This window comes from Canis lupus, chromosome 10, assembly GCF_003254725.2.
Source record: "Canis lupus dingo isolate Sandy chromosome 10, ASM325472v2, whole genome shotgun sequence".
In the NCBI taxonomy this organism is placed as follows: Eukaryota; Metazoa; Chordata; class Mammalia; order Carnivora; family Canidae; genus Canis; species Canis lupus.
This window is the reverse complement of record NC_064252.1, coordinates 24,358,770-24,381,534: the sequence shown is the minus strand read 5'-3', so window position 1 is coordinate 24,381,534 and position 22,765 is coordinate 24,358,770. Positions and strand designations below refer to the sequence as shown.

The window sequence follows — 22,765 nt, the reverse complement described above, 5'->3', positions numbered from 1 at the left end:
CGTGGAGGAAAGCGAGCGGCGGGAGTGGGCGTGTCAGCTTGAGGAGGAACGTGCGCACTGTGCGTGATGACGTAAAGGACGCTGATTGGGAGCGAGCGCTGGAGCCTGTGCGTGCGCGGCGCCCCGCCTCCGTCCAAATTGATCTCTTCCTTGTGCCTCAGGTAGGCAGGTTCGGGCTGTTTGGTGTGCCCCTTGCTTTCCGGTCGGGGCTGGCCTCCGCCTGCTTCGCTCACTGACTCTTGCGCGTCCCTCCAAGGCTCCCCGGGGGGCAGCGTCAGCACAAGGGGTGCGGACCCGCGGGGTAGACATAGTTTCTGGTCCCCGTTCCCTCCTCCGTGGGAGGCGGCCTTTGGCCTTGAGGCCAGCCTCTGTGTGAGACCCCGCGGGGCGTCGCTGGCGGAGGAGTGGGGGAAAGTTCTGGGGCGGGATGAGCGGTACAGTGGGTCCGCTAGAGGACTGAGTACCCTGGAGCAGGAATCCCGTGGGTTCAGAGGGTGCCGGAGGCCGGACGGGACCTCCAGGTGTGGGCTGCCTCGGAATCCCAGTCCGAGGGCCATCACCGGCCCTGAAGCGGCCCTAACTAGGGGGTAGCCGAGGGGAGGCTGCCGCTACAGTGATGCCCGTGACCGTATACTAATGCGTCGTAATTACGACGAGCTATGGAGGCAGTAAGATCCAGCATCCACATTCCTCACGAGTGACCTCCAGACTTAAGGGAGGATTTCAAAGGAGTCTAGGCGTCGATATTTTTTAGGTTTGAATTTGCTTCTCACTGATCATAACTTTCTTTCATTTAGTGAGCAATAAACAATATGTCAGGCTGGGAGTCGTATTACAAAAACGAGGGCGATGAAGAAGGAGAGCAAGAAGACGGCCTTGAAGCCGGTGGTAAGTTACATTGACGGATGCTGTTCTGTGTTAAGGACTTTCCCTCTCTCTGCTGCCCAATGGCTTACTTACTCTTCTCTCTTCAGAGAATCTCAAATGCTATTCTCCCTTTGAACTTTGCAGCGCTACCCGAGGCTCTTTTATTTAAGTCCTGGGTAAGAACATTTTAAGTGTTTTTACTAAAAGTGAGAAACATAGGAGATACGTAACATAAAAGGGAAAATTTATTGAAATCTATATAATCTACCAGCCTAGGGCAGCCCGTTTGGCGCAGCAGTTTAGCGCCGCCTGCAGCCTGGGTGTGATCCTGGAGACCCGGGGTCGAGTCCCACGTCGGGCTCCCTGCATGGAGCCTGCTTCTCCCTCTGCCTGTGTCTCTGCCTCTCTCTCTCTCTCTCTCTCTGTGTCTCTATGAATAAATAAATAAAATCCTTAAAAAAAAATAATAATCTACTAGCCTAATACAGCCATTACCATCATTTTGGCATTTTGCATTTTTCCTTTACAGATCTTTCATTCTGATATTTCTTAACTATGTATGTCTGTTTTTCTTTGGTTCTGATTTTTTTATAGTTAATCATAGTGAATATATATCTTTTCATTTTAATTTACAACAGTTTTCTTCCAAAAATATATTTTTTTAAGATTTTATTTGAGAGAGAGCATGAGCAGTGGGGAGGAGGCAGAGGGAGCAAGAGAAGTAGACTCCCCACTGAGTAGGGAGCCCAACTCGGGGTTCAATTCCAGGACCCTGAGGTCATGACTTGAGCAGAAGGCAGATGCTTAATTGAGCCACCCAGGTACCCCTCAAAAAAGAATTTTAAACATACATGCATAATTTTGTGTTCTGCCTTTTTTCCTTAATGTATTATAGATATATTTTCCCTTGTAACTACATTTATGTTGTCTTTATAACTCATTTTAAGGTAGTGTAATTTATTCAGTCTACCTGCCATTGGACATTTTAGTTATTTTCAATTTCTTACTTTAATGAACAACATTGTGGGAAATTTTGCATAAGGCGTTTCCCATATCTAATGTTCCTTTTAGATTGCTAAGAGGTAGAATTCACTGGGTCAAGATAGAATTTTTGTTTAGGGCTCTTGACCTATAATCGCTGTATTGTTTTACAGATGGGTAATTACATTTATTGTATTAGAAAGCAGTGTGAAAAAAAAGGGAGATAAACCAGACATTTTAGTGTTTTTATAAAAAACTCAGCATGACCTATGATGACAGAAAGGAAAAAAGAATACCTGAATCTGATGAAGCCTCTGTACGTCCTCAGTCGGAAAGAACAGGATTATGTCCGTCTACACCAAAAGAATGCAGTCAGTAAAATCCAGATGCTGAAAAACTGTACATAAATAACCCAACATTCTGATTCTTCAATGAATAAGATATAAGACAAAGATGGAGGGGGTATCTATAGATTAAGAGGCTTCAAACACTTTTTGTTTTTTTAGGTAGGCTCCATGACCAATGTGGAGCCCAACTTGGGGCTTGAACTCATGACCTTGAATTTCTTTTCTTTTTTTTTTTGTTTTAATTCATTTATGATAGTCACACAGAGAGAGAGAGAGAGGCAGAGACATAGGCAGAGGGAGAAGCAGGCTCCATGCACCGGGAGCCCGATGTGGGATTCGATCCCCGGTCTCCAGGATCGCGCCCTGGGCCAAAGGCAGGCGCCAAACTGCTGCGCCACCCAGGGATACCGAACTCATGACCTTGAAATCAAGACCTGAGCTGAGATCAAGAGTCAGATGCTTAACTGACTATGCCATCCAGGCGCCCCCAAAGATACATATTTTTTTAAGTCAAAACTAGTGTTTAGGAATGTTCACTTGAATGATAAAACTATAAATAAGGAAATGATTATTAAAAATCAGGATAGTGGTTATTCTTGGGAAGAGGGGTGGGCGTTATAACTGGCATGGTTTTTATCTATTTGTTTTATATGAATAATAAACATGATAAATATGAACTCAAGGGCAAACATTTTCTTCTGTTTTTTTCCCCCATAGGAGAATATACATATTCAGGAAGAGATAGTTTGATTTTTTTGGTTGATGGTTCTAGGGCCATGTTTGAATCTCAGGGTGAAGTTGAACTGACTCCTTTTGACATGAGCATCCAGGTAAGACCACCTGGATAGTAGGGTGGGAGGTATCATCATGGTTGCTTTATTTCTCAGCTTTGCAGATTCAGAAACTTGATGTTGTCAGTGGCCCCCAGAATTAAGTAGATCACAGGACTGAGCAGCTCTTCTGAGACACTGATTTACCAGATGCTGACAATACTTTAAATGGGTAGACAGGATTTTCCTGGAATACTGACATCTTTAATTGTGTAATTAAGCAAATTTTATTCCAAAACATACAGAAAAAAAAAAAAGGTGCTGTTAGCAGTTATGGACTTATTGTTGGGTCACATCTCCTTATTGTTTGCTTAAACATTTCACTTATGTAATTACATATGTTTCTTGGTATCAGGCTACTTGGGGGAAGATCAAATGGCCTGTCTGAACTCGGTCAATTAAGTACATGACATGAAGGGGACACAAATCCAGGTTTTCTGATTCTAGTACTGGGCTGTTTTTCCCTCTTATAGCAGGATGTCCTTCCTGAGTAATGTGTTTTTAATTCCCTGATTTCTTATGACAAGAACTACTTATACTTCCATTATACACTTAACTCACTCTGCCTTTTATTATATTATAGTATATATGCCCGTCCCTCTCACTGATTCCTGACTTTCCTCAAGGTAGGGGTCGTGTCTTAATCTGATGCCATGTACAAATTCAGCAAATATATTAAGGTTCTACTATGTGCCAGGCACTTACGGAATTTAAGTTTAGTGGTAAGTTAAATATTAATTGAATTTTTATTTTGATTTTTGTTAGTGTATCCAGAGTGTGTATACCAATAAGATCATAAGCAGTAATCAAGATCTCTTGGCAGTGGTGTTCTATGGTACTGAGAAGGATAAAAATTCAGTGAATTTCAAAAATATTTACGTCTTACAGGAGTTGGATAATCCAGGTCAGTAGTAGTTTAAGATCCGCTTTTCCCTTACATTGGAAGGTCACGACCCTGAACAAAGAGGGATGTGGGAAAGGAAGTAGATGACCTCTTGACTAAGTGTATGCTTTCCTGCACAAGGGGGTTCTTCCTGGGATGTGGACCTTATGGGTTAAACACCTCTGGGGTAGAACGGGACCCTAGGCTCTTCTGTTAGCCTTATAAAAGAAGCACTGATGCAGTTCTGATTTTTCTGCCCATTTGACTTCCTGTCTCTGACCAGGTGCTAAACGAGTGCTTGAGCTTGACCAGTTTAAGGGGGAGCGCGGGAAAAAACATTTCCAAGACCTAATTGGCCATGGATCTGACTACTCACTGAGTGAGGTGCTGTGGGTCTGTGCCAACCTCTTTAGCGATGTCCAGGTTAAGATGAGCCATAAGAGGATCATGCTGTTCACCAATGAAGATGACCCCCATGGCAATGACAGTGCCAAAGCTAGCAGGGCCAGGACCAAAGCTGGGGATCTCCGTGACACAGGTTGGCATTTTCCCTGTTCTTTTACATGGGCGCTGAATCTTATTGCTTCTTTCTTTTTATTTTATTTTTTAAAGATTTTATTTATTCACGAGATAATTAGAAAGGCAGGTTCCCTGCAGGGAGCCTGATGCAGGACTCAATCCCAGGACCCTGGGATCATGACCTGAGCCGAAGGCAGATGCTCAACCACTGAGCCACCCCGGTGTCCCTTATTGCTTCTTTATAGTCAAACATTTGCTTTTCTCCATTCAGAATGAAATGAAAGAATAAAATGAAGCTGGGGCAGACACCTGTGTTATATTCCTAATGAAAATGATGAGGCCATTCACTTTCTTTCTTTTTTTATATTTATTTATTTATTTTAGAGGGAGAGCAAGAGCGTGCGTGTATACTAGTAGAGGGAGGGGCAGAGGGAAAGAATCCCAAACTGACTGCGCTGAGCACAGAGCCCAACTTGGGGCTCAATCCCACGACCCTGAGATCATAATCCGAGCTGAAATCAAGAGCCCGATGCCTAACCACCTGAGCCACCCAGATGCCTCAATGCCATTCACTTTCTACAGGGCTCTACTAGAGTGAGCTTTTCTTGACTTTTTATGCTACCATGTATGGTGGTGGTTTGAATAAGTTGTCAGGGCATCTGGCTGGCTCAGGAGGTAGAGCAGCTTTTGATCTCGGGGTTGGGAGCTAGAGCCCCGCATTGGGTATGAAACCTATTTAAAAAGAAAATAAAAATATTGAATAAGTTGTCATTATAGCATCTGATTCCTTTAGTGATTCTATAAGTCCTGAAACTACATTTTATTTTATTTTTATTTTTTTAAAAGATTTTATTTATTCATGAGAGACAGAGAGAGAGAGAGAGGCAGAGATACAGGCAGAGGGAGAAGCAGGCTCCATGCAGGGACCCCGATGTGGGACTTGATCCCGGGACTCCAGGATCACGCCCTGGGCCGAAGGCGGCGCTAAACCGCTGAGCCACCCAGGGATCCCCTGAAACTACATTTTAAAAATATTTATTTATTTGAGAGAGAAGGAGAGAACAAGCAAGAGAGCACACAGGCAGGGGAAGTGGCAGAGGGAGAGGGAGAGGAGCGGAACAAGCAGACTCCCCACCAAGCAGGAAGCCCAATGGAGGGTTCAATCCCAGGACCCTGGAATCATGACCTGAGCCGAAGGCAGACAGACATTTAACCGACTGATCTACCCAGACTCCCTTATAAGTCCTGAAAATGTTAATAGTCCATCTAGTTCTTTGCATATTTGGGTTTAACCAAAAAAACCTCTTGCTTGCTGAAAATTGTTTTCCCTCAACTTTTGTCCATCCTTGCCCCAGGTATCTTCTTGGACTTGATGCACTTGAAGAAACGTGGGGGTTTTGACATATCCTTGTTCTACCGAGATATCATCAGCATAGCAGAGGATGAGGACCTAGGGGTTCACTTTGAGGAATCGAGCAAGCTAGAAGACCTGTTGAGGAAGGTTCGTGCCAAGGAGACCCGGAAGCGTGTCCTCTGCAGGTGTGCTGTGAACTTGGGCCAGCCGCCCATGATCCCCTACCTAATCATAAGCACTGCACTGCATGGACCTCCTTGGCTACTTACCTCTGGGCGGTGCCCCACTATGTGTGGCTAAAAACTTGCTTTATTTCAGGATAGCACAAACTATTTGGTTCTCTTGTATGCTAGTTCTTCAGAGTAACACGGCACTCCACTTCCTTGGGATAAACAGTTGTGGCCTGCTGCTGTCCTCAGATGCAGTCACTAGTATATCATCTGCTTGCTTCTCTGTAAATTGTGGTTAACAGTAATACCTGATAAAGTGCTAGTGATTGTCACTGTTGTTGAGTTATTGTGATTTCTTGTAAACTTGAGACCAACAGGATCCAGATTGTTAAATTGCCTTCTTTTAGAGAGCTTTGCCTTTAGAATCCTAAGAGCTCTCCCCCCAATTCCCCCTTGTTGCTTTCTAAAGATTCACATCAGACTTTCATTTTAGACTAGTTTCAGCATAAGGGAACATGACCATTGGTAGCTTTTGACCAGTTTTTAAGAGAATTACTGACAATTCTACTAGAAAATTCATGAAATGGTTTTAGGGAAACCACAAACCAGCCCATTGCTATGGCTGTAGTTTGGCTCTCCTTTCCCCCTTAGGATTGATTTCTCTTTCCTTGCACAAGCATCCTGGCATCTCTTCTCCCTTCCTGAAATAATGGAGTATTGTTATTACAATTTGGAAATCTAGCACACATTTTGGTGGGGATGACGGAAAGAGTAAAATAGTGGTTAAATGTAGGTCCTGGAGTCCGATTGACTTGGACTGTAGTCGTGGTCCTTTTGTGCAACCCTGGGCAAGTTATATAACTTCTCTAGACCTCAGTAAAGTGGGAACAAAAACTGTACCACCTCATAGGATGGCTTATTTAATCAATATTAAATAAGATAACCCAGGCATAGTGCAGGGCACATGGTAAATATTTACAAATGTTAGGTGTCAGTTTTATTCTGTGGAAGAGGTGTTTTTTTTTTTTTTTTTGGAAGAGTTGTTATAGGATAATTGATATAAATAATAAATTGGAACTGTTTGAGAATGAATAATGCCTTAGGCCTAGAAAATGATTAATGTTCTCACTATAATCAAATAATGGAATTATTTTATTGCATGGTTATTGTGTGCCAGGCACTGTCCTAAGTTCTTTGTTAACACACAAACTTATTTAATCTTTTTTATTTTTATTTATTTTTAAAGATTTTATTTATTTATTCATAGAGACACAGAGAAAGAGAGAGAGAGAGAGAGAGAGAGAGAGGCAGAGACACAGGCAGAGGGAGAAGCAGGCCCCATGCAGAGAGCCCAACGTGGGACTCGATCCAGGGTCTCCAGGATCACACCCTGGGCTGCAGGCGGTGCTAAACCGCTGAGCCATCGGGGCTGCCCTGTAACTTTATTTTAACTTAGAGTTATGATATTTTCAGGATCGAAAGATAATGTAGTTCATAAATATGAAATTTAAGATTGGTAGGGAGGCTGATGGATTTGCTATTTTTGGTTAGAAATAGAACCAAGGTCATTTGAAGCCTGAGTCCAGAGTAGACCACATTGACCAGTGCTTTTTTTTCCCAGTATACTAAAATTTAGAGGACACAACGATTTTTAAAAATTACTTTTGAAGGTTGTACATTTTTAAAAATGTGTTACATTTATCGTCAGTTCTCTTTCAGCAGCCTTTAGACAACCGAGTCTAACAAGCCAGAATAGGCTTAAACTAGGAAATCACTAAATGGTGGGTGTTCGTGGTAATGCCCGTCTGTGGGTACATACTCCATTACCAAATTGTTGTTATTATTTTTTAAGATTTTACTTATTTATTCATGAGACAGAGAGAGAGAGAGAGGCAGAGAAACAAGCAGAGGGAGAAGCAGGCTCCCCGCAAGGAGCCCGATGTGGGACTCCATCCCGGATCCCGGAACCATGCCTTCAGCTGAAGGCAGATGCTCAACTACTGAGCCACCCAGGCGTCCCTCCATTACCAAATTAATCTGAAGGTATATTAGAGACATGAGAGACATACAGAGAGAGACAGAGATGTAGGCAGAGGGAGAAGCAGGCTCCATGCAGGAAGCCCAATGTAGGACTCGATCCCAGGACTGCGGGATCATGCCCTGGGCCAAAGGCAGATGCTCAACTACTGATCCACCCAGGCATTCCTTTTTTTAAAAATATGGTAAATATATTTGCACATTTCATTATTATAGGACATGTTTTCAAGAGGTCTTATTGCTGCATATGATGTTGGTATAAATACCCCGGAACAATATGTCCTAATGGAAAAATCCATCAGCTCTGAATCAGACATATCTGACTTTGAACAATTTTTTTTTTAATGATTTTATTCATCTATCTGACAGAGGGAGCACACAAGTAGGGGGTAGTGGCAGAGGAAGAGGGAGTAGCAGACTCCCCACTGAGCAGGGAGCCTGATGTGGGGCTTGATCCCAGAACCCTGAGATCATGACCCGAGCCTAAGGCAGCAGCTTATCTGACTGAGCCACACAGCCCCCCTCCTCCCTTTTTTAAAAAAATATTTTATTTATTCATGAGAGACACAGAGAGAGGCTGAGACATAGGTAGAGGGAGAAGCAGGCTGCATGCAGGAAGCCTGATGTGGGACTTGATCCTGGGACTCTGGGATCACGTCCTGAGCTGCAGGCAGATGCTCAACTGCTGAGCCACCCAGGCATCCTGAGGCACCCCTTTTTAAAGATTGATTGATTTGGCACGAGTGAGAGGGGTTGAGGGAGAGAGAATCTCAAGCAGACTCCCTGCCGAGTTTGGAGCCCAGTGTGGGACTTGATCTCACAACCCCGAAATCACAGCATGAGCTGAAACAAAGAGTCATACGCTCAACTAATTGTACCACCCAAGTGCCCCTGAACACTGGTTGTCTGTCCTTGGGAAAGTTAGATGACTTCTCTGAGTGTTTTCATCTGTGAAAATGACAGTAATAAGGTTTTGGGGTAGTAAACAACAGAAAATGACTCTTGACTAATTTCATATATTCAAACAAAATTCTGATCAAGGTAGTTTAGGAACCAAGGTGGCACTGGGAATCCAGATAGCAAGAACTAATGACAGTGTCTTTAGAACTGCTATCAGAAAGTATCCCCCATGACAAGGTCCTTCATCACTGCTTGTGACCTAGAGTCTTCTGAGATTATGTCTGATGGCTTAAGCCTAGGCCAGATATGTCCACCACTGACCAGAGGAGGGTACAGCACCTTGATTGACATTCTCTCAAAACTGCAGTGGGGGAAGGGCTTTCATTGTTAAAAGAAGGGAGAAGGGATACTAGACAAGCAGAAGCAACAGATCGTATAGTATTACAGGGTTATTATGATTAAATGAGAAAATAGCTATAAAGTGATACAGTGCTGGGTGGGCTCAATTAAAACCATCGTTATTTATTTATTTACTTACTTATTTTTAGAGAGAACATCCAGTCATGCTCTTCAGAGCTGGGGGCAAGGGGCACAGGGAGGTGGAGAGAGAATCTTAAGCAGGATCCATGCCAGTGCAGAGCCTGACTTGGGACTTGATCTCATGACTCTGAGATCATGACCTTAGCTGAAATCAAGAGTCAGATGTTTTGGGCTTTTGTTTTGTTTTGTTTTAAAATATTTTATTTTATTTTTTATTTTTTTAAAGATTTTATTCATTCATGAGAGACACAGAGAGATAGAGAGAGAGGCAGAGACACAGGCAGAGGGAGAAGCAGGCATCTTACAGAGAGCCTGACGTGAGACTCGATCCAGGGTCTCCAGGATCACGCCCTGGGCTGCAGGCGGCGCCAAACCGCTGTGCCACCGGGGCTGCCCTAAAATATTTTATTTATTAATGAGAGACACAGGGAAAGGCAGAGACAGAGGTAGAGGGAGAAGCAGGCTCCCTGTGGGGAGTCCCATGTGGGCCTCAATCCAAGGACTCAGATCACAACCTGAGCCAAGGGCAGATGCTCAACCACTGAGCCACCCAGGTGCCCCCAAACAATCATTATTTTTATTTCAGTACACTCTTTATCATTATTTTAAGTAGTTATATATTCTGAAACTAATTTTTGTGGTATAGACTCTGAAGATAATATTGTAGCAAACTACTGTATTATTAAAACACGTTTGGGCAGCCCGGGTGGCTCGGCGGTTTAGCGCCACCTTCGGCCCAGGATGTGATCCTGGAGACCCAGGATCGAGTCCTGCGTTGGGCTACCTGCATGGAGTCTGCTTATCCCTCTGCCTGTGTCTCTGCCTCTCTCATTGTGTTTCTCACGAATAAATAAATAAAATCTTTAAAAAAAATGTTATATTTATATTCTAAGAATTTGGATTATTGGAGAGAATAAGACAAGGCTTAGATACCACAAAAGAATTTTAGCTAGGAAAGCAAAATCTTTCAGTCCATGGTTTTTTATTTTAATCCCCTCCAGGTTGAAGCTTAAGCTCAGCAAAGATACTGCGCTCACTGTCGGCATTTATAATATGGTCCAGAAGGCTGTCAGACCTGCTCCGGTGAGGCTTTATCGGGAGACCAATGAACCAGTGAAATCCAAAACCCGGACATTTAATGTAAATACGGGCAGTTTGCTTCTGCCTAGTGACACCAAGAGATCTCAGGTAAGCCTGCCTTCTTATTGAATTTTGTCTCATTGAAGAATTAACAAGGAGGGAGACACTGATCAGCCTAACCAGTTAAATATCTTTCTGTGCTCATCTTTGTAGCTAAGCTGTTAAAACACAAAGCCATTACTCTTTGGAGCTCTGGCATCTAGATCTTTTATTTTATTTATTTATTTTTAAGATTTTAATTTTAAGTAATCTCTACAGGCAACATAGGGCTTGAATTTGCAATCCCGAGATTAAGAGTTGCAAGCTCCTCCACCAGCTGAGCCAGCCAGGCACCCAAGCATCTAGATCATTGATACCTCGACAGCTAGAAAGTTAGAACCAATGTTTAAAAGAGATGTCAGTGGAAACTTTAGCTCTTGACCACTCTCTGTTCTGCTCTAACAGTTGAATTCCTTACTTGGGCACAGTAGCAGAAAAAGCTTCATAGTTAAATAGGGAGATGAGCTAGGGAAAGTATGTTAGGTGTGCAGTGCACTTTTTCTGGGGAGAGTTTCCTCCTTCCAATCAAATTTTTCCTGTGCTTTGAAATGATACACATGTGCCTTTCTTAATCTGAAGGACAGACTGAAAATGCAGAACATTGTCTTCTCTCACCTTTGTTCAATCGATGGAAGGATTAGATGTCTAAAATTAAAATCAAATGAGTCATCCTTTTTAATTATGCAAAATGTGGGAGAAAATCTGAGATTTTTTTGCATAAGTTCAGGACCCAGAAGGATCAACTAAGTGACTAAATATTATTTTGATTCAACCCATGAGAAATGTTTTGGAGCACAAATCTCGAGCCAGAGTGTTCTGTCCTACTTTCTTTCTTTTTTTTTTTTTTTTTTTTTTTTTAATTTATTCATGATAGTCACACAGAGAGAGAGAGGCAGAGACACAGGCAGAGGGAGAAGCAGGCTCCATGCACCGGGAGCCCGACGTGGGACTTGATCCCGGGTCCCCAGGATTGCGCCCTGGGCCAAAGGCAGGCGCCAAACCGCTGCACCACCCAGGGATCCCCTGTCCTACTTTCTGAAGGAGAAGACAAGAAATTTCCTCTTCCATTTTGGAAGTAACTAGTTATCCATGTTGGTTTATTCATAGGCAGTAGCTCTTCTGGTCATGGAATTTCTTTCTTGAGCCAGTGTGCCTACAAAAAAACTCGAGGGCTCTGTTTTGTTCATTAACCTCAAATTTGACTCTGTTGCTAAGTTCTGTTACTAGTCATGTATCTCTTTTTTTTTTTCAAAGGTTTTTTATTTATTCATGAGAGACAGAGACACACATACACACACACACACACACACACACACACACACACACAGAGGCAGAGATACAGGCAGAGGGAGAAGCAGGCTCCATACAGGGACCCCAATGTAGGACTCAATCCCGGGTCTCCAGGATCATGCCCTGGGCTGAAGGCGGTGCTAAACCGCTGAGCCACCTGGGCTGCCCACTAGTCGTATATCTACAGCCACAGTACAAAATTAAAGTTTGGAGGGAATACTTAATATGTGTGTTTGTGTGTGTGTCTGTCTCTCACACTCAGACCCACCGTGGTGCCTTATATAGGTCCTCTTGATAAATAGGCATGGTTTGAGCATCTTTTGTGGGTCAGAGATGACGCTGAGGGTTCAGTATTTGTTAACTGAGAGAAGGAGTCAATGCCTGAAGAGCATAACCTTCAGCACCAGAGAGATGGTCGTTTAAAGCCCAATTCGATCGTATAACCTAGGAGCAAGTTTCCAACCATGAAGCCTCAGTTACTCATCCATAAGATGGTTTTTAACACCTACCACCTAGGACTGACACAGACGATAGATTGGATAATGAATATAAGATTCCTGGCTGGCACTTAGTAAATGTTAATTCCCTATGGTAGGTAGGAGGCAGATGCCCTTGGTGAGACATCTACCTGTTCCTTAGAAGAAAGCTGATTCTAACCTGCTAGTGTCATGTGGCCATCATTTTGCATCTCCATGTTGCCTGTGTATGTGGCCCTTGTGTTCCCTTTCCTTCAGAACTATGGGAATCGTCAGATTGTACTAGAGAAAGAGGAAACAGAAGAGCTGAAACGCTTTGATGAACCAGGTTTGATTCTCATCGGTTTCAAGCCCTTGATAATGCTGAAGAAGCACCATTACCTGAGGCCCTCCCTGTTTGTGTACCCTGAAGAGTCCTTGGTGAATGGTACGTTATAGACTGAGGGTAAATAAATGAGTAACAGAAGGTAGTTCTGCTTGGAAACTGGATAGGATGTAACAAGAGAGTTTTTTTTTTTTTTTTTTTTAAGATTTAATTTATTTACCCATGAGAGACACAGGGAGAGAGAGAGAGAGACACGCAGAGACATAGGCAGAGGGAGAAGCAGGCTCCATGCAGGGAGCCCGATGCAGACTCGATCCCGGGACTCCAGGACCACACCCTGGGCTGAAGGCAGGTGCTAAACTGCTGAGCTACCCAGGGATCCCTGCAAGGGGGTATTTTGAAAGTGTTTCATGCTCAGATAAGTTTTGGAAATTTGGGACTACACAAAATTAAAAAGATTTCTTTACGACCTCTAATACACTGTTATATGTTGTGAGTATCCAGGAGGGGCTAAGGAATTAGTATTTTTAAAACTCCTATGGAGTTCTTTCTTTGAGGCATCAGATAGAGTTAAAAAGGAAAAAAAAAAAAAAAAAAAAAAAAACCCAGTTTCTTCCCTAGTGTTGGCAATTAAAGGTGGTATGAACTAGGTCATTGTGTTTGTGCTGTCCAGACCTATATTCCTCTGTGCTATAGCTCATGAACCCCTGGATTTGACCTGGTTGGCTTTTCTTAGTAACTGGGGCTTATATCATTAGTCTGAAGATAGTAAAAGGGAACTAATGTTAATAATTCACACTCTGAAATGGAGTATTTGAGGCATCTAATCTCATTGCTGTCCCTACTCTTTCTTTCTGTCTGCTGCCCCCACTTCCCTTCACACCTTACCTATTGAAGTATCATAAGCCCTTTTAAGAAAATGGAAGAGAAATTGTTGGCTTTTAACATGCGCTAAGAGGGAAAAAAGGAAGAGATACCTTTAGGATACAGATCCCTGGGACATTTGTTTTCCAGGGAGCTCAACCCTGTTTATTGCTCTGCTCACCAAGTGTCTGGAGAAGGAGGTCATGGCAGTGTGCAGATACACCCCCCGTCGGAACATCCCTCCTTATTTTGTGGCCTTGTTGCCACAAGAAGAGGAGCTAGATGACCAGAAAATTCAAGTGACACCCCCAGGTATGTGAAAGATATTTTCAGTGCTCCTGAACCTTGCTCAGACTTTGGAATCCCTTATAGGGTCCCAACTCAGAGCTGCTGAACCAGAGTCTCCAAGAATGGGGCCTGGGAAAGGTGTATTTTTAGGGGATCCCTGGGTGGCGCAGTGGTTTGGCACCTGCCTTTGACCCAGGGCGCGATCCTGGAGACCAGGGATCGAATCCCACATCGGGCTCCCGGTGCATGGAGCCCGCTTCTCCCTCTGCCTGTGTCTCTGCCTCTCTCTCTCTCTCTCTCTCTCTCTCTCTGTGACTATCATAAATAAATAAAAATTTAAAAAAAATTTAGGGATCCCTGGGTGGCGCAGTGGTTTGGCGCCTGTCTTTGGCCCAGGGCGCGATCCTAGAGACCTGGGATCGAATCCCACATCGGGCTCCCGGTGCGTGGAGCCTGCTTCTCCCTCTGCCTGTGTCTCTGCCTCTCTGTCTCTCTCTCTGTCTCTGTGACTATCATAAATAAATAAAAAAATTAAAAAAAATTTTTTTTTAAATTAAAAAAAAAAGAAAGGTGTATTTTTAGAGTTTCACAGGTGGATTTAATGCAGAGCCAGGTAAAGCTGCCAAATATGGTTGTGCAGTGCATAGTGTGCACAACTGTACGAGGCATCTCTGCATCCACAGTTGAGAACTGGCTGCATAGAGACTGTTTGCAGTCTTTGTTATTGACAAAGTTTCTTTCTTTCTTTATTATTATTTTTTTAAAGATTTTATTTATTTATGCATGAGAGACACACAGAGGCAGAGATACAGGCAGAGGGAGAAACAGGCTCCATGCAGGGAGTCTGATGCAGGACTTGATTCTGGGACTCCAGGATTACGCCCTCAGCCAAAGGCAGGAGCTAAACTGCTGAGCCACCCAAGAATCCCATGACAAAGTCTTTGGCTCAACTGCTGACACCTTTTTACTAAAAGCCATTGTTTGCCACCTTTGCAATGTTTAATGTTTGGTTTGTCCTCTGCATACACCAAGGCAATGAGGTTTAGTGGAAAGACCATAGCTTTTGAGGTCAGACTTGATTTATTCTTATGTGTGGGAAAGTGTACTTTCTTTAGTCTCAGGCCCATCTCTGCCACTTGTTACCTGGCTGACTTGGGCAAATAATTTAATCTTTCTGTTTCTATTCCTTATCTGCAAAGATGAGAATTCTGGAACACTTTTCAGGTTGTTTCCCATATGAAATAAGTTAATAAATGTATAAGTGCCTAGTACAAAGTAGCCAAAAGATGGTAGGTAGTCTTCTTCTTGAGCCATGCTAATAAACAACTATAAAGTAACTCTGTGGAAAAAAAGCTTTTTTTTTTTTTTTTTTAAAGATTTTATTTATTCATGAGAGACACACAGAGAGAGGCAGAGACACAGGCAGAGGGAGAAGCAGGCTCCCTACTGGGAGCCCGATGTGGGACTTGATCCCAAGACCCTAGGATCACAACCTGAGCCGAAGGCAGATGCTCAACCACTGAGCCACCCAGGAATCCCAACTCTTTGAAAATGTTATTTTTGTAACCCTGGTCATTAGAATGCTGAGGAATAGCTTTATATGTCGGTTAGTGAGTTCTTGTCTCTCAGCTCCAAGCTCCTCCTGTTCTGCTCTGTTCTGCTGAGGTGGACACTCTCCAAACCCAGTGTCCTCCTTCGCCATCTGACTCTGTCAGGCTCTGTCAGTGATGGGTGCTAGAGGTAAAGCATAAGGCAGAGGCCAGCAAAGGGACCTGCTCCTTCCTTTTGCTCAGTGCCGTTGGCATTGCCAGCAACAGCCTTTCACCTGGCAGCGACAGTTGGTTCCAGTCTAGATTTTTAAGACTCTTTGAGCCTGACAGAAACTGGAACACAGATCAGCCTGATGACCCTTCCACTTTCCTTTTAGCATGTGTGTGTGTGTGTGGTGGTCGGGTGACGAGGGGAGAGACTGAAGCTCAAAGGGCCAGATGGAGCTGGGACTCAGCCCTCCCGGGAGGGGGCACTACCCAACTGGCTCTGGGCATGTAAGAAGGCCGGAGCCTGGAACCGACTGCCACTGGCAGGTGAAGAGCCCTAGTGAATGCCAGCAGGGGCAGGGACAGGAGGGCATGGCAAGGAGTAGCCTGCCTCCCTCTCCACTCTGCAGGCTCCAGAGGGAGTCAGTTAGGCTGACAGTAACAGGAATCAGCTGATAAAGGAGAAGTTGGGTTGTCAGCCCCACAGTCCCAGCCCCAGCTTCACAGGACACAGAAGGCGAATCTGGAGTTGAGACAAATGACAATTCTATAACTGAAACCTTTTGTGAAGTCAAATCTCAGAAAACTCATCTCCCTTCTTCAGGCTTTCAGCTTGTCTTCTTACCCTATGCTGATGATAAACGCAAGGTGCCCTTTACTGAAAAAGTCATGGCAAACCCAGAGCAGATAGACAAGATGAAGGCTATTGTTCAGAAGCTCCGATTCAATTACAGGTGAGTAGTGGGTCCATCTCAGGCTTTCTTTTGGAACCGTCTCCTGAAGTGAGAGGATTGTCTTACTCCCAGGCCGCTGCTATGTAGGGGAAGAAAGTGTTCAGGTTCTTTCTCTCCCCATGTCCCACCTCCTCTGTCTTGTTTTTGTACTTCCATGGCCCCTCTTCCTCTGTGTCTCTCTATGCCCACTGTTGCTCATAACAGACAGATGGGCAGGTGTTGTTTGCCTTTTAAACTAGTCCTTGGATTCCCAATAAATTGAAAATTGGAGAGAGGAAAGTTGATTAAAGAGGGAAGATTCCCTGCTGTTTGATTTGGGCTGTTTTCTCAGCTGACCCTGGGCCTGTGCTGCCTCCGTCGGGTTTATTTAATAATTTTATTCATTTGTTTTTTTTTTTTTTTCAATGTTTCAGTGTACTTATGCTATTATTCTTGTTTTACTAGAAGTGACAGCTTTGAGAACCCAGTGCTACAGCAACACTTCAGGAACCTGGAGGTGCTGGCTTTGGATTTGATGGAACCCGAGCAGGCGGAGGATCTGACACGTAAGACAGCTATGGTGGGGCTCAGTGGTTCTTTCCACGGAGCTTTTCCTAATGGTTTCCCTCTGGACTGAGAGGTGGATGCATTTTCTAGCACCCTCTAAAGACTCAGCCTTGTCCTTCCAGCCGTATCTGAGAGATTTTCTAGACCAGCATAGGCTGCCTCTGAACAGATTTGGCTGGTTCTTTTTGTTTATGAGATTTTATTTATTATTTGAGAGAGAGAGAATGAGTGAGCAAGAGAGAGAGCTTGAGCTGGGGAAGAGGGAGAAGGAGAGGGAGAAGCAGGCTCCATGCTGAGCATGGCTTGATCCCGGGACCCCAGAATCATGGCCTGAGCCAAAAGCAGATGCTTAACTGACTAAGCCACCCAGGTTCCCCAAGATTTGGCTGGTTCTGTAATGAGAAGAGAGGAAAGTGCCAGACTTCTGAGACCTGCCTTTGAACGAGGCCACTTTGTGACTAGATATCGGTAAAAGTAAAAAACAAAAACAAAAACGGAAACAAATCTGTAATGTTTATTGAGCACTCACTTTATGCCAGGCACTGTTGTCCTGTGTATTGTTGACTCCGTTAATTCTGGTAACTATGAGAGAGGTGCTGCTGTTGTCCTTATTTTCTAGAGAAGGGAGGGACTTGCTGAGGCACGAAGTAGTGAGCGACGAATCTAGGTTTAGAATCCACGGAGTCTGGCCTGGAGCCCTTGCTCTGTGCCACTGTGCTTACTGTCTCTCCATCAGACTTTATGTGCTCTGCCTGAGAAGATCCTCCTTGTTACCCAGCGTCAGGAAGATTGGCCTGGCCTCCTCGGTTGAGCTCTGAGCTCGCTGCCAGTCCCTTTCTTGATTGTAATTCTCTTACATATTTCACAAGAGGACATGCAGAGTTTACTGATGTCAGTAAATGGCCAGTGGGAAACAGATGGGGTTTGATGAAGGCTCTTGACAGACATTGAAAGAATCCAAACAATTAATGTAACCTGCTTAGCTTCCCAGGTATTAATGATCTCTTTTATGCTAAACCAAATAGCCCCAGCACGAGAGCTATGAGAGCCAGTGCACCCGTGCTGTGGCATAACCATTAGCCAGATCTGTCAGGAGGGCATTGCTGGGGTTAAGTGGCCCATCTCTCCGGATGGCCTTTTTTTTTTTTTTTTTTTAAGATTTTTATTTATTTATTCATGAGAGACACAGAGAAAGAGAGAGGCAGAGACACAGGCAGAGGGAGGAGCAGGCTCCATGCAGCCCAATGTGGGACTCAATCCCAGATCTCCAGGATCATGCCCTGGGCTGAAGGCGGTGCTAAACTGTTGAGCCATCCAGGGAACCCCGAGCACTACCATTTTTAGAGGAGAAAAAGGGAAGCAGTCCCAGCAAAGGAGTCCCCTGTAGGGTCAATGGAGGCCCAGGAGAAAAATCAAAATTGCATGGCGTCATGAAGCCAAACGGAGAAAGTGAGAAAACAGTCGCTTCAGTGAGTTATTAAGAGAAAACCATTATCATTGTGTCAGAGGGAAGCAGATACACATCGGATTAGAAGTGAATGAAATGGGCAGCCCGGTGGTTTATCACCTGCCTTTGACCCAGGGTGTGCCTGGAGTCCCGGGATCGAGTCCCACATGGGGCTTCCTGCATGGAGCCTGTTTCTCCCTCTGCCTGTGTCTCTGCCTCTCTCTCTCTCTCTCTCTCAAGAATAAATAAATAAAATCTTAAAAAAAAAAAAAAAAGAAGTGAATGAAGAATATAAAAGAGCAAAGAGTCAAAGCTGTGTGATGTCTGAGTGGTAGGAGACCCGGGTCCTAGAGCAGATGTCCACCAATCACGGCAGCTGCAGTTCCGACCAGAGCCTAGCAGAAAGGACAGAGCTGGGGACACAGGCTCGGGAGTCACGGACATGAGGGGACGCTGAAGGCGGTGGCAGCAGACAGAAAGAAGGGGCTGAGGAGATACAGGAAAAACCAGAGTAGCCAGAAGTTTTTTGAAAATAGGCAGGAAGAGAAAACACAGCTTGCAGTAAAATTACAGGACAGGAGCCAGGATGCAAGAGGCTGAGGCCCTGGTAAGGAACAGAGAGGATGCCATAGAACAAAAGGGAACAACTGTGTCCAGGCAATTCCTGAGTATCAGGGCCGAGATGTGGTTAGTATCTCCTAAGAACGTATCACAGTCCCCATCTTACCTATAAAGAAACTGAGTTTCAGGCAGATCCACGAGATCCCAAGGATACTCAAGTTAGTACTCGGCAGAGCTGGGAATCAAATCTGTATCAGCTGTTCCAAAGCCTGTGTCCATCGCTGCAGTGCTGGAGACCAGGCAACTGACTTCCTGATAAAGGCCATTGGGGGTTGTGGCGTGGAGGGGGGTGCAGCCCGGGTGGCTCAGCCGTTTAGCGCCACCTTCAGCCCAGGGCGTGATCCTGGAGATCTGGGATCAAGTCCCACATTGGGCTCCCTGAACGGAGCCTGCTTTTCCCTTTGCCTGTGTCTCTGCCTCTCTCTCTCTCTGTGTCTCTCATGAATAAATAAATTAATTAAATATTTTAAAAAATGGGAGCACTCTAGGTGACCTTGGGCCCCAGCTTTCTGTCACTTTACTTCTTACTAGGTGGCCTCCTCAGGCTACACCAGTGGTTCTGAGTGCCTGGACCAGCAGCACTGGCATCACCTGGAGACTTGTCAGAAATGCCAACTTTGAGCTCTTTCCCAAGCAGACTAAACCTGAAACTCAGGTTGGGACCCAGCAATCTGTGCTTTATAAGAGGCCTTCCAGGTGATTTTGAGACATGCTACTACCTCTAGCACACTGGTCCTCAACTTTGGCCGTATGACAGAATCATCTGGGGGACTTAAAAAAATCTGGCTGTTTAGGCCTCATGCACAGACCAATTAAATCAGAATCTCTAGGGTAGGGTTTGGACATCAGTATTTTTTTAAAAGTCCTAGCTGAAAAACAAAAACAAAAACAAAAACAAAAAAAAAATAATAAAAAATTAAAAAAAAAAAAAAAGAATGAATGAATGAATGAATGTCCTAGCTGGTTCCCAGGTTGAAAACCAGAGTTCTTGCAGACACTCGTGTAGACTAGGACATGGGGCTTCTGACTAAGCAGGAGCCCAGTTGGGCTGTAACTTTGTGCCAGGAGCTCCCATCAGTACTCTGCAAACATGGCAACTTGAGGAGGCGATGAGACCCCTCTCATCATGCCTGCCCTGACACAGCTCACATCAGAAGCTCTACAAACCATACATTGGTAAGGTAACAATAAAGAAAACAAAAATACTGTTTTTCCTGCAGAGATCTCTTTTTTTCCCATTGTATTGGTCTTGGGGAATGCTCTTGCCATCCCAACTGGACCCCAATGCCCCTGGCCTCCCCTGCACCTCACATTCCATCTATCAGTTCTGCTGCTTCTCAGGTTTGTGGTCTCTTCTCCCCACCCAACTTTGGCCATCTGTCTCCCCTTCCTTCAGTTCATACTCTACACACAGCTCGGGGTGATCTTTCTAAAATGTAAATGGGATCATGTTGTTCCCCTGCTCATAGCCCTTCAGAGTTTCTCCACTGTTCTCAGGATGTCTAAAGTCCTGGGTGCGCATTCGAGGCTTCCCTGACCTTACCATGACTGCCTTTCCAGCCTCCTTGCTGGTCCTGCCCTCCTGATACTGCTTTGAAGCTGTATGTCACCTGCTATTTCTTACCTCTACCTTCTCCTGCTTGGACCAGCATTTGCCTGAAGAAGAACACTCAGCTTTCCAGATTCGGCTGTGGAAAGTCTTTCCTGACTCCTACATTCCAATGTGCCTTGTTCAGTCCTTTCCTTTATGGCATTGCCTCCTACTGCATTTATGGTTTTTTTTATTTATTTATTTATTTATTTATTTATGAATGATAGTCACAGAGAGAGAGAGAGAGAGAGGCAGAGACACAGGCAGAGGGAGAAACAGGCTCCATGCACCGGGAGCCCGATGTGGGATTCGATCCTGGGTCTCCAGGATCGCGCCCTGGGCCAAAGGCAGGCGCTAAACCACTGCGCCACCCAGGGATCCCTGCATTTATGCTTTTACTCCCTCTTTACCCTGACCAGACTATAAGCCCACTGGGGGCATGGACTCTTGTTTGGAACCCCAGGCTCTAGCCTAGTTCTTTTTTTTTTTTTTTTTTAAGATTTATTCATGAGAGACATAGAGAGGCAGAGACACAGGCAGAGCGAGAAGCAGGCTCCATGCAGGGAGCCCAACGTGGGACTCAATCCTGGGTCTCCAGGATCCTGCCCTGGGCTGAAGGCGTCGCTAAACCGCACTGGGGCCGCGCTCTAGCCCTGTTCTTGAACTCTATCACTCCTAGCTATTTGACCTTGGGCAAGTCATGTAACCTCTTGGCTTTCTTCTGTAAAACAGGGAGAAGAATTTACCTACCCTCTAGAGGATTAGATTTTAAAAAATAAAGTTTAAAGCCTTTAGAAAGGTGCCTGGCTGTAGTAAGTGCTCATCAAATGCAATTGTTCGAAGGTACTTGATCAATATTAGAGAGGCTTCATTGAATGCTTTCACCGGGTCAGCTGCCTCCTCCTAGACCCTCCCCTGGCTTCCCTAACTGTAGCAGTTAGGAGCTTTCTCCTCTTGTCCACATAGACTTGGAACTGGGCAGGAAGTCAGGACTTGTGGCTCACCTGGCCACTCTTGTGTTTTGTTTTCTAGTGCCTAAGATTGAAGCAATAGATAAAAGACTGGGCTCCTTGGTGAATGAGTTTAAGGAGCTTGTCTACCCACCAGATTACAGTCCTGAAGGAAAAGCTCCCAAGCGGAGACAAGGTAAGGAGCTGGGTTATTTTTTATATTGTTTATCTGACTCAGTCTGTACTTTGATCACGTGGCATGGTGCCTTAGTACCTTACCCAGTGCTCTGTAAATGCTATTGGGAGGGAGGGAGGAAGGACGGACGGATGGACTGTCGGACCTAACCAGAGTGAGCACCACTTTTGGGTAAACTGATGGCACTTACACTACTTTGAACTCTCTTCTAGGTGTGGCGCAGTTTTGACTTTATGCTTCAGTGAAGCTGCCTTATTAAAACACCTTCCAGGGGCATCTGAGTGGCATAGTCAGTCAACTGTCCAACTTTTGGTTTCAGCTCAGGTCTGATCTCAGGGTCATGGGATCAAGCCCCATGTTGGGCTCAGTGCAGAGTTTGCTTTGCTTAGGACTCTCTCTTCCTCTCCCTCTGCCCCACCCCATGTGCGTGCTCACTCACTCAAATAAGTAAATCTTAAAAAACAACAAAAAAAAAACAGAACAAACAAAAAAGCAAAAACCCCCCTCCCATGGTGTTCTAGGTAGGCATCATAGCTTTATGGAACATGGTTAACTGGAGCTCAGATCACAGGAGGGCGCCTGTGTAGTGTAACCGGGATGCCACTGTTAGTATTTCCAATCGCTCCCTCTTGATCTTCCCCCCCAGATGATGAAGGTCTTGGAAGCAAAAGGCCCAAGATGGAGTTATCTGAAGAGGAGCTGAGGGCCCATGTCAACAAGGGCACGCTGGGTAAGCTCACTGTGCCCATGCTGAAGGAAGCCTGCAGGGTGTGTGGGCTGAAAGGTGGGTTGAAGAAGCAGGAGCTGCTGGACATACTCACTAAGCACTTCCAGAAGAACTGACCAGCCAGCCAGCCACCCTTCTGCACTACAGCCAGGCTGCCTAGTTTTGTTCTCATCAAGTTAAAATATGTTTCTCCTGAACCAGGAAGAGTCTGCCTGATAAAAGCCAAGGACCTTACACTTATGGACCTTACATGTAGTGGAGACTTTCTGTTGCCATGGAGACCGCATAGTCCTCCCACTTTGCTGTGCTTTACTGTCTGAATAAAGATCCCTAACTTTGTACTATA

General features: G+C 44.8%; 1 protein-coding gene across 2 annotated transcripts; it reads left to right on the top strand.

Moving 5' to 3' along the window:
* The first annotated feature begins 21 nt into the window (after nt 1–21).
* On the top strand, nt 22–22,765 carry XRCC6 (X-ray repair cross complementing 6). 2 transcript variants are annotated; one of them, XM_025458458.3, is made up of 13 exons: nt 22–161; nt 798–888; nt 2,913–3,025; nt 3,791–3,929; nt 4,192–4,446; nt 5,783–5,966; nt 10,430–10,616; nt 12,632–12,800; nt 13,713–13,874; nt 16,212–16,341; nt 16,786–16,886; nt 21,579–21,692; nt 22,339–22,765. In XM_025458458.3, the coding sequence occupies exons 2-13, from the start codon at nt 813–815 to the stop codon at nt 22,533–22,535; spliced, it is 1,827 nt and encodes a 608-aa protein (XP_025314243.1). In that variant the 5' UTR covers nt 22–161; nt 798–812; the 3' UTR covers nt 22,536–22,765. The 2 variants fall into 2 exon arrangements, with proteins under 2 accessions (XP_025314243.1, XP_025314244.1); XM_025458459.3 differs by having other exon boundaries at nt 157–286.

Coding starts and splice junctions, on each gene's coding strand:
- XRCC6 (XM_025458458.3), top strand. CDS start 813: ATGTCAGGCTGGGAGTCGTATTACAAAAACGAGGGCGATGAAGAAGGA. Junction 5,967..10,429: donor CGGAAGCGTGTCCTCTGCAG/GTGTGCTGTGAA, acceptor AATCCCCTCCAG/GTTGAAGCTTAAGCTCAGCA. Junction 13,875..16,211: donor AATTCAAGTGACACCCCCAG/GTATGTGAAAGA, acceptor TCCCTTCTTCAG/GCTTTCAGCTTGTCTTCTTA.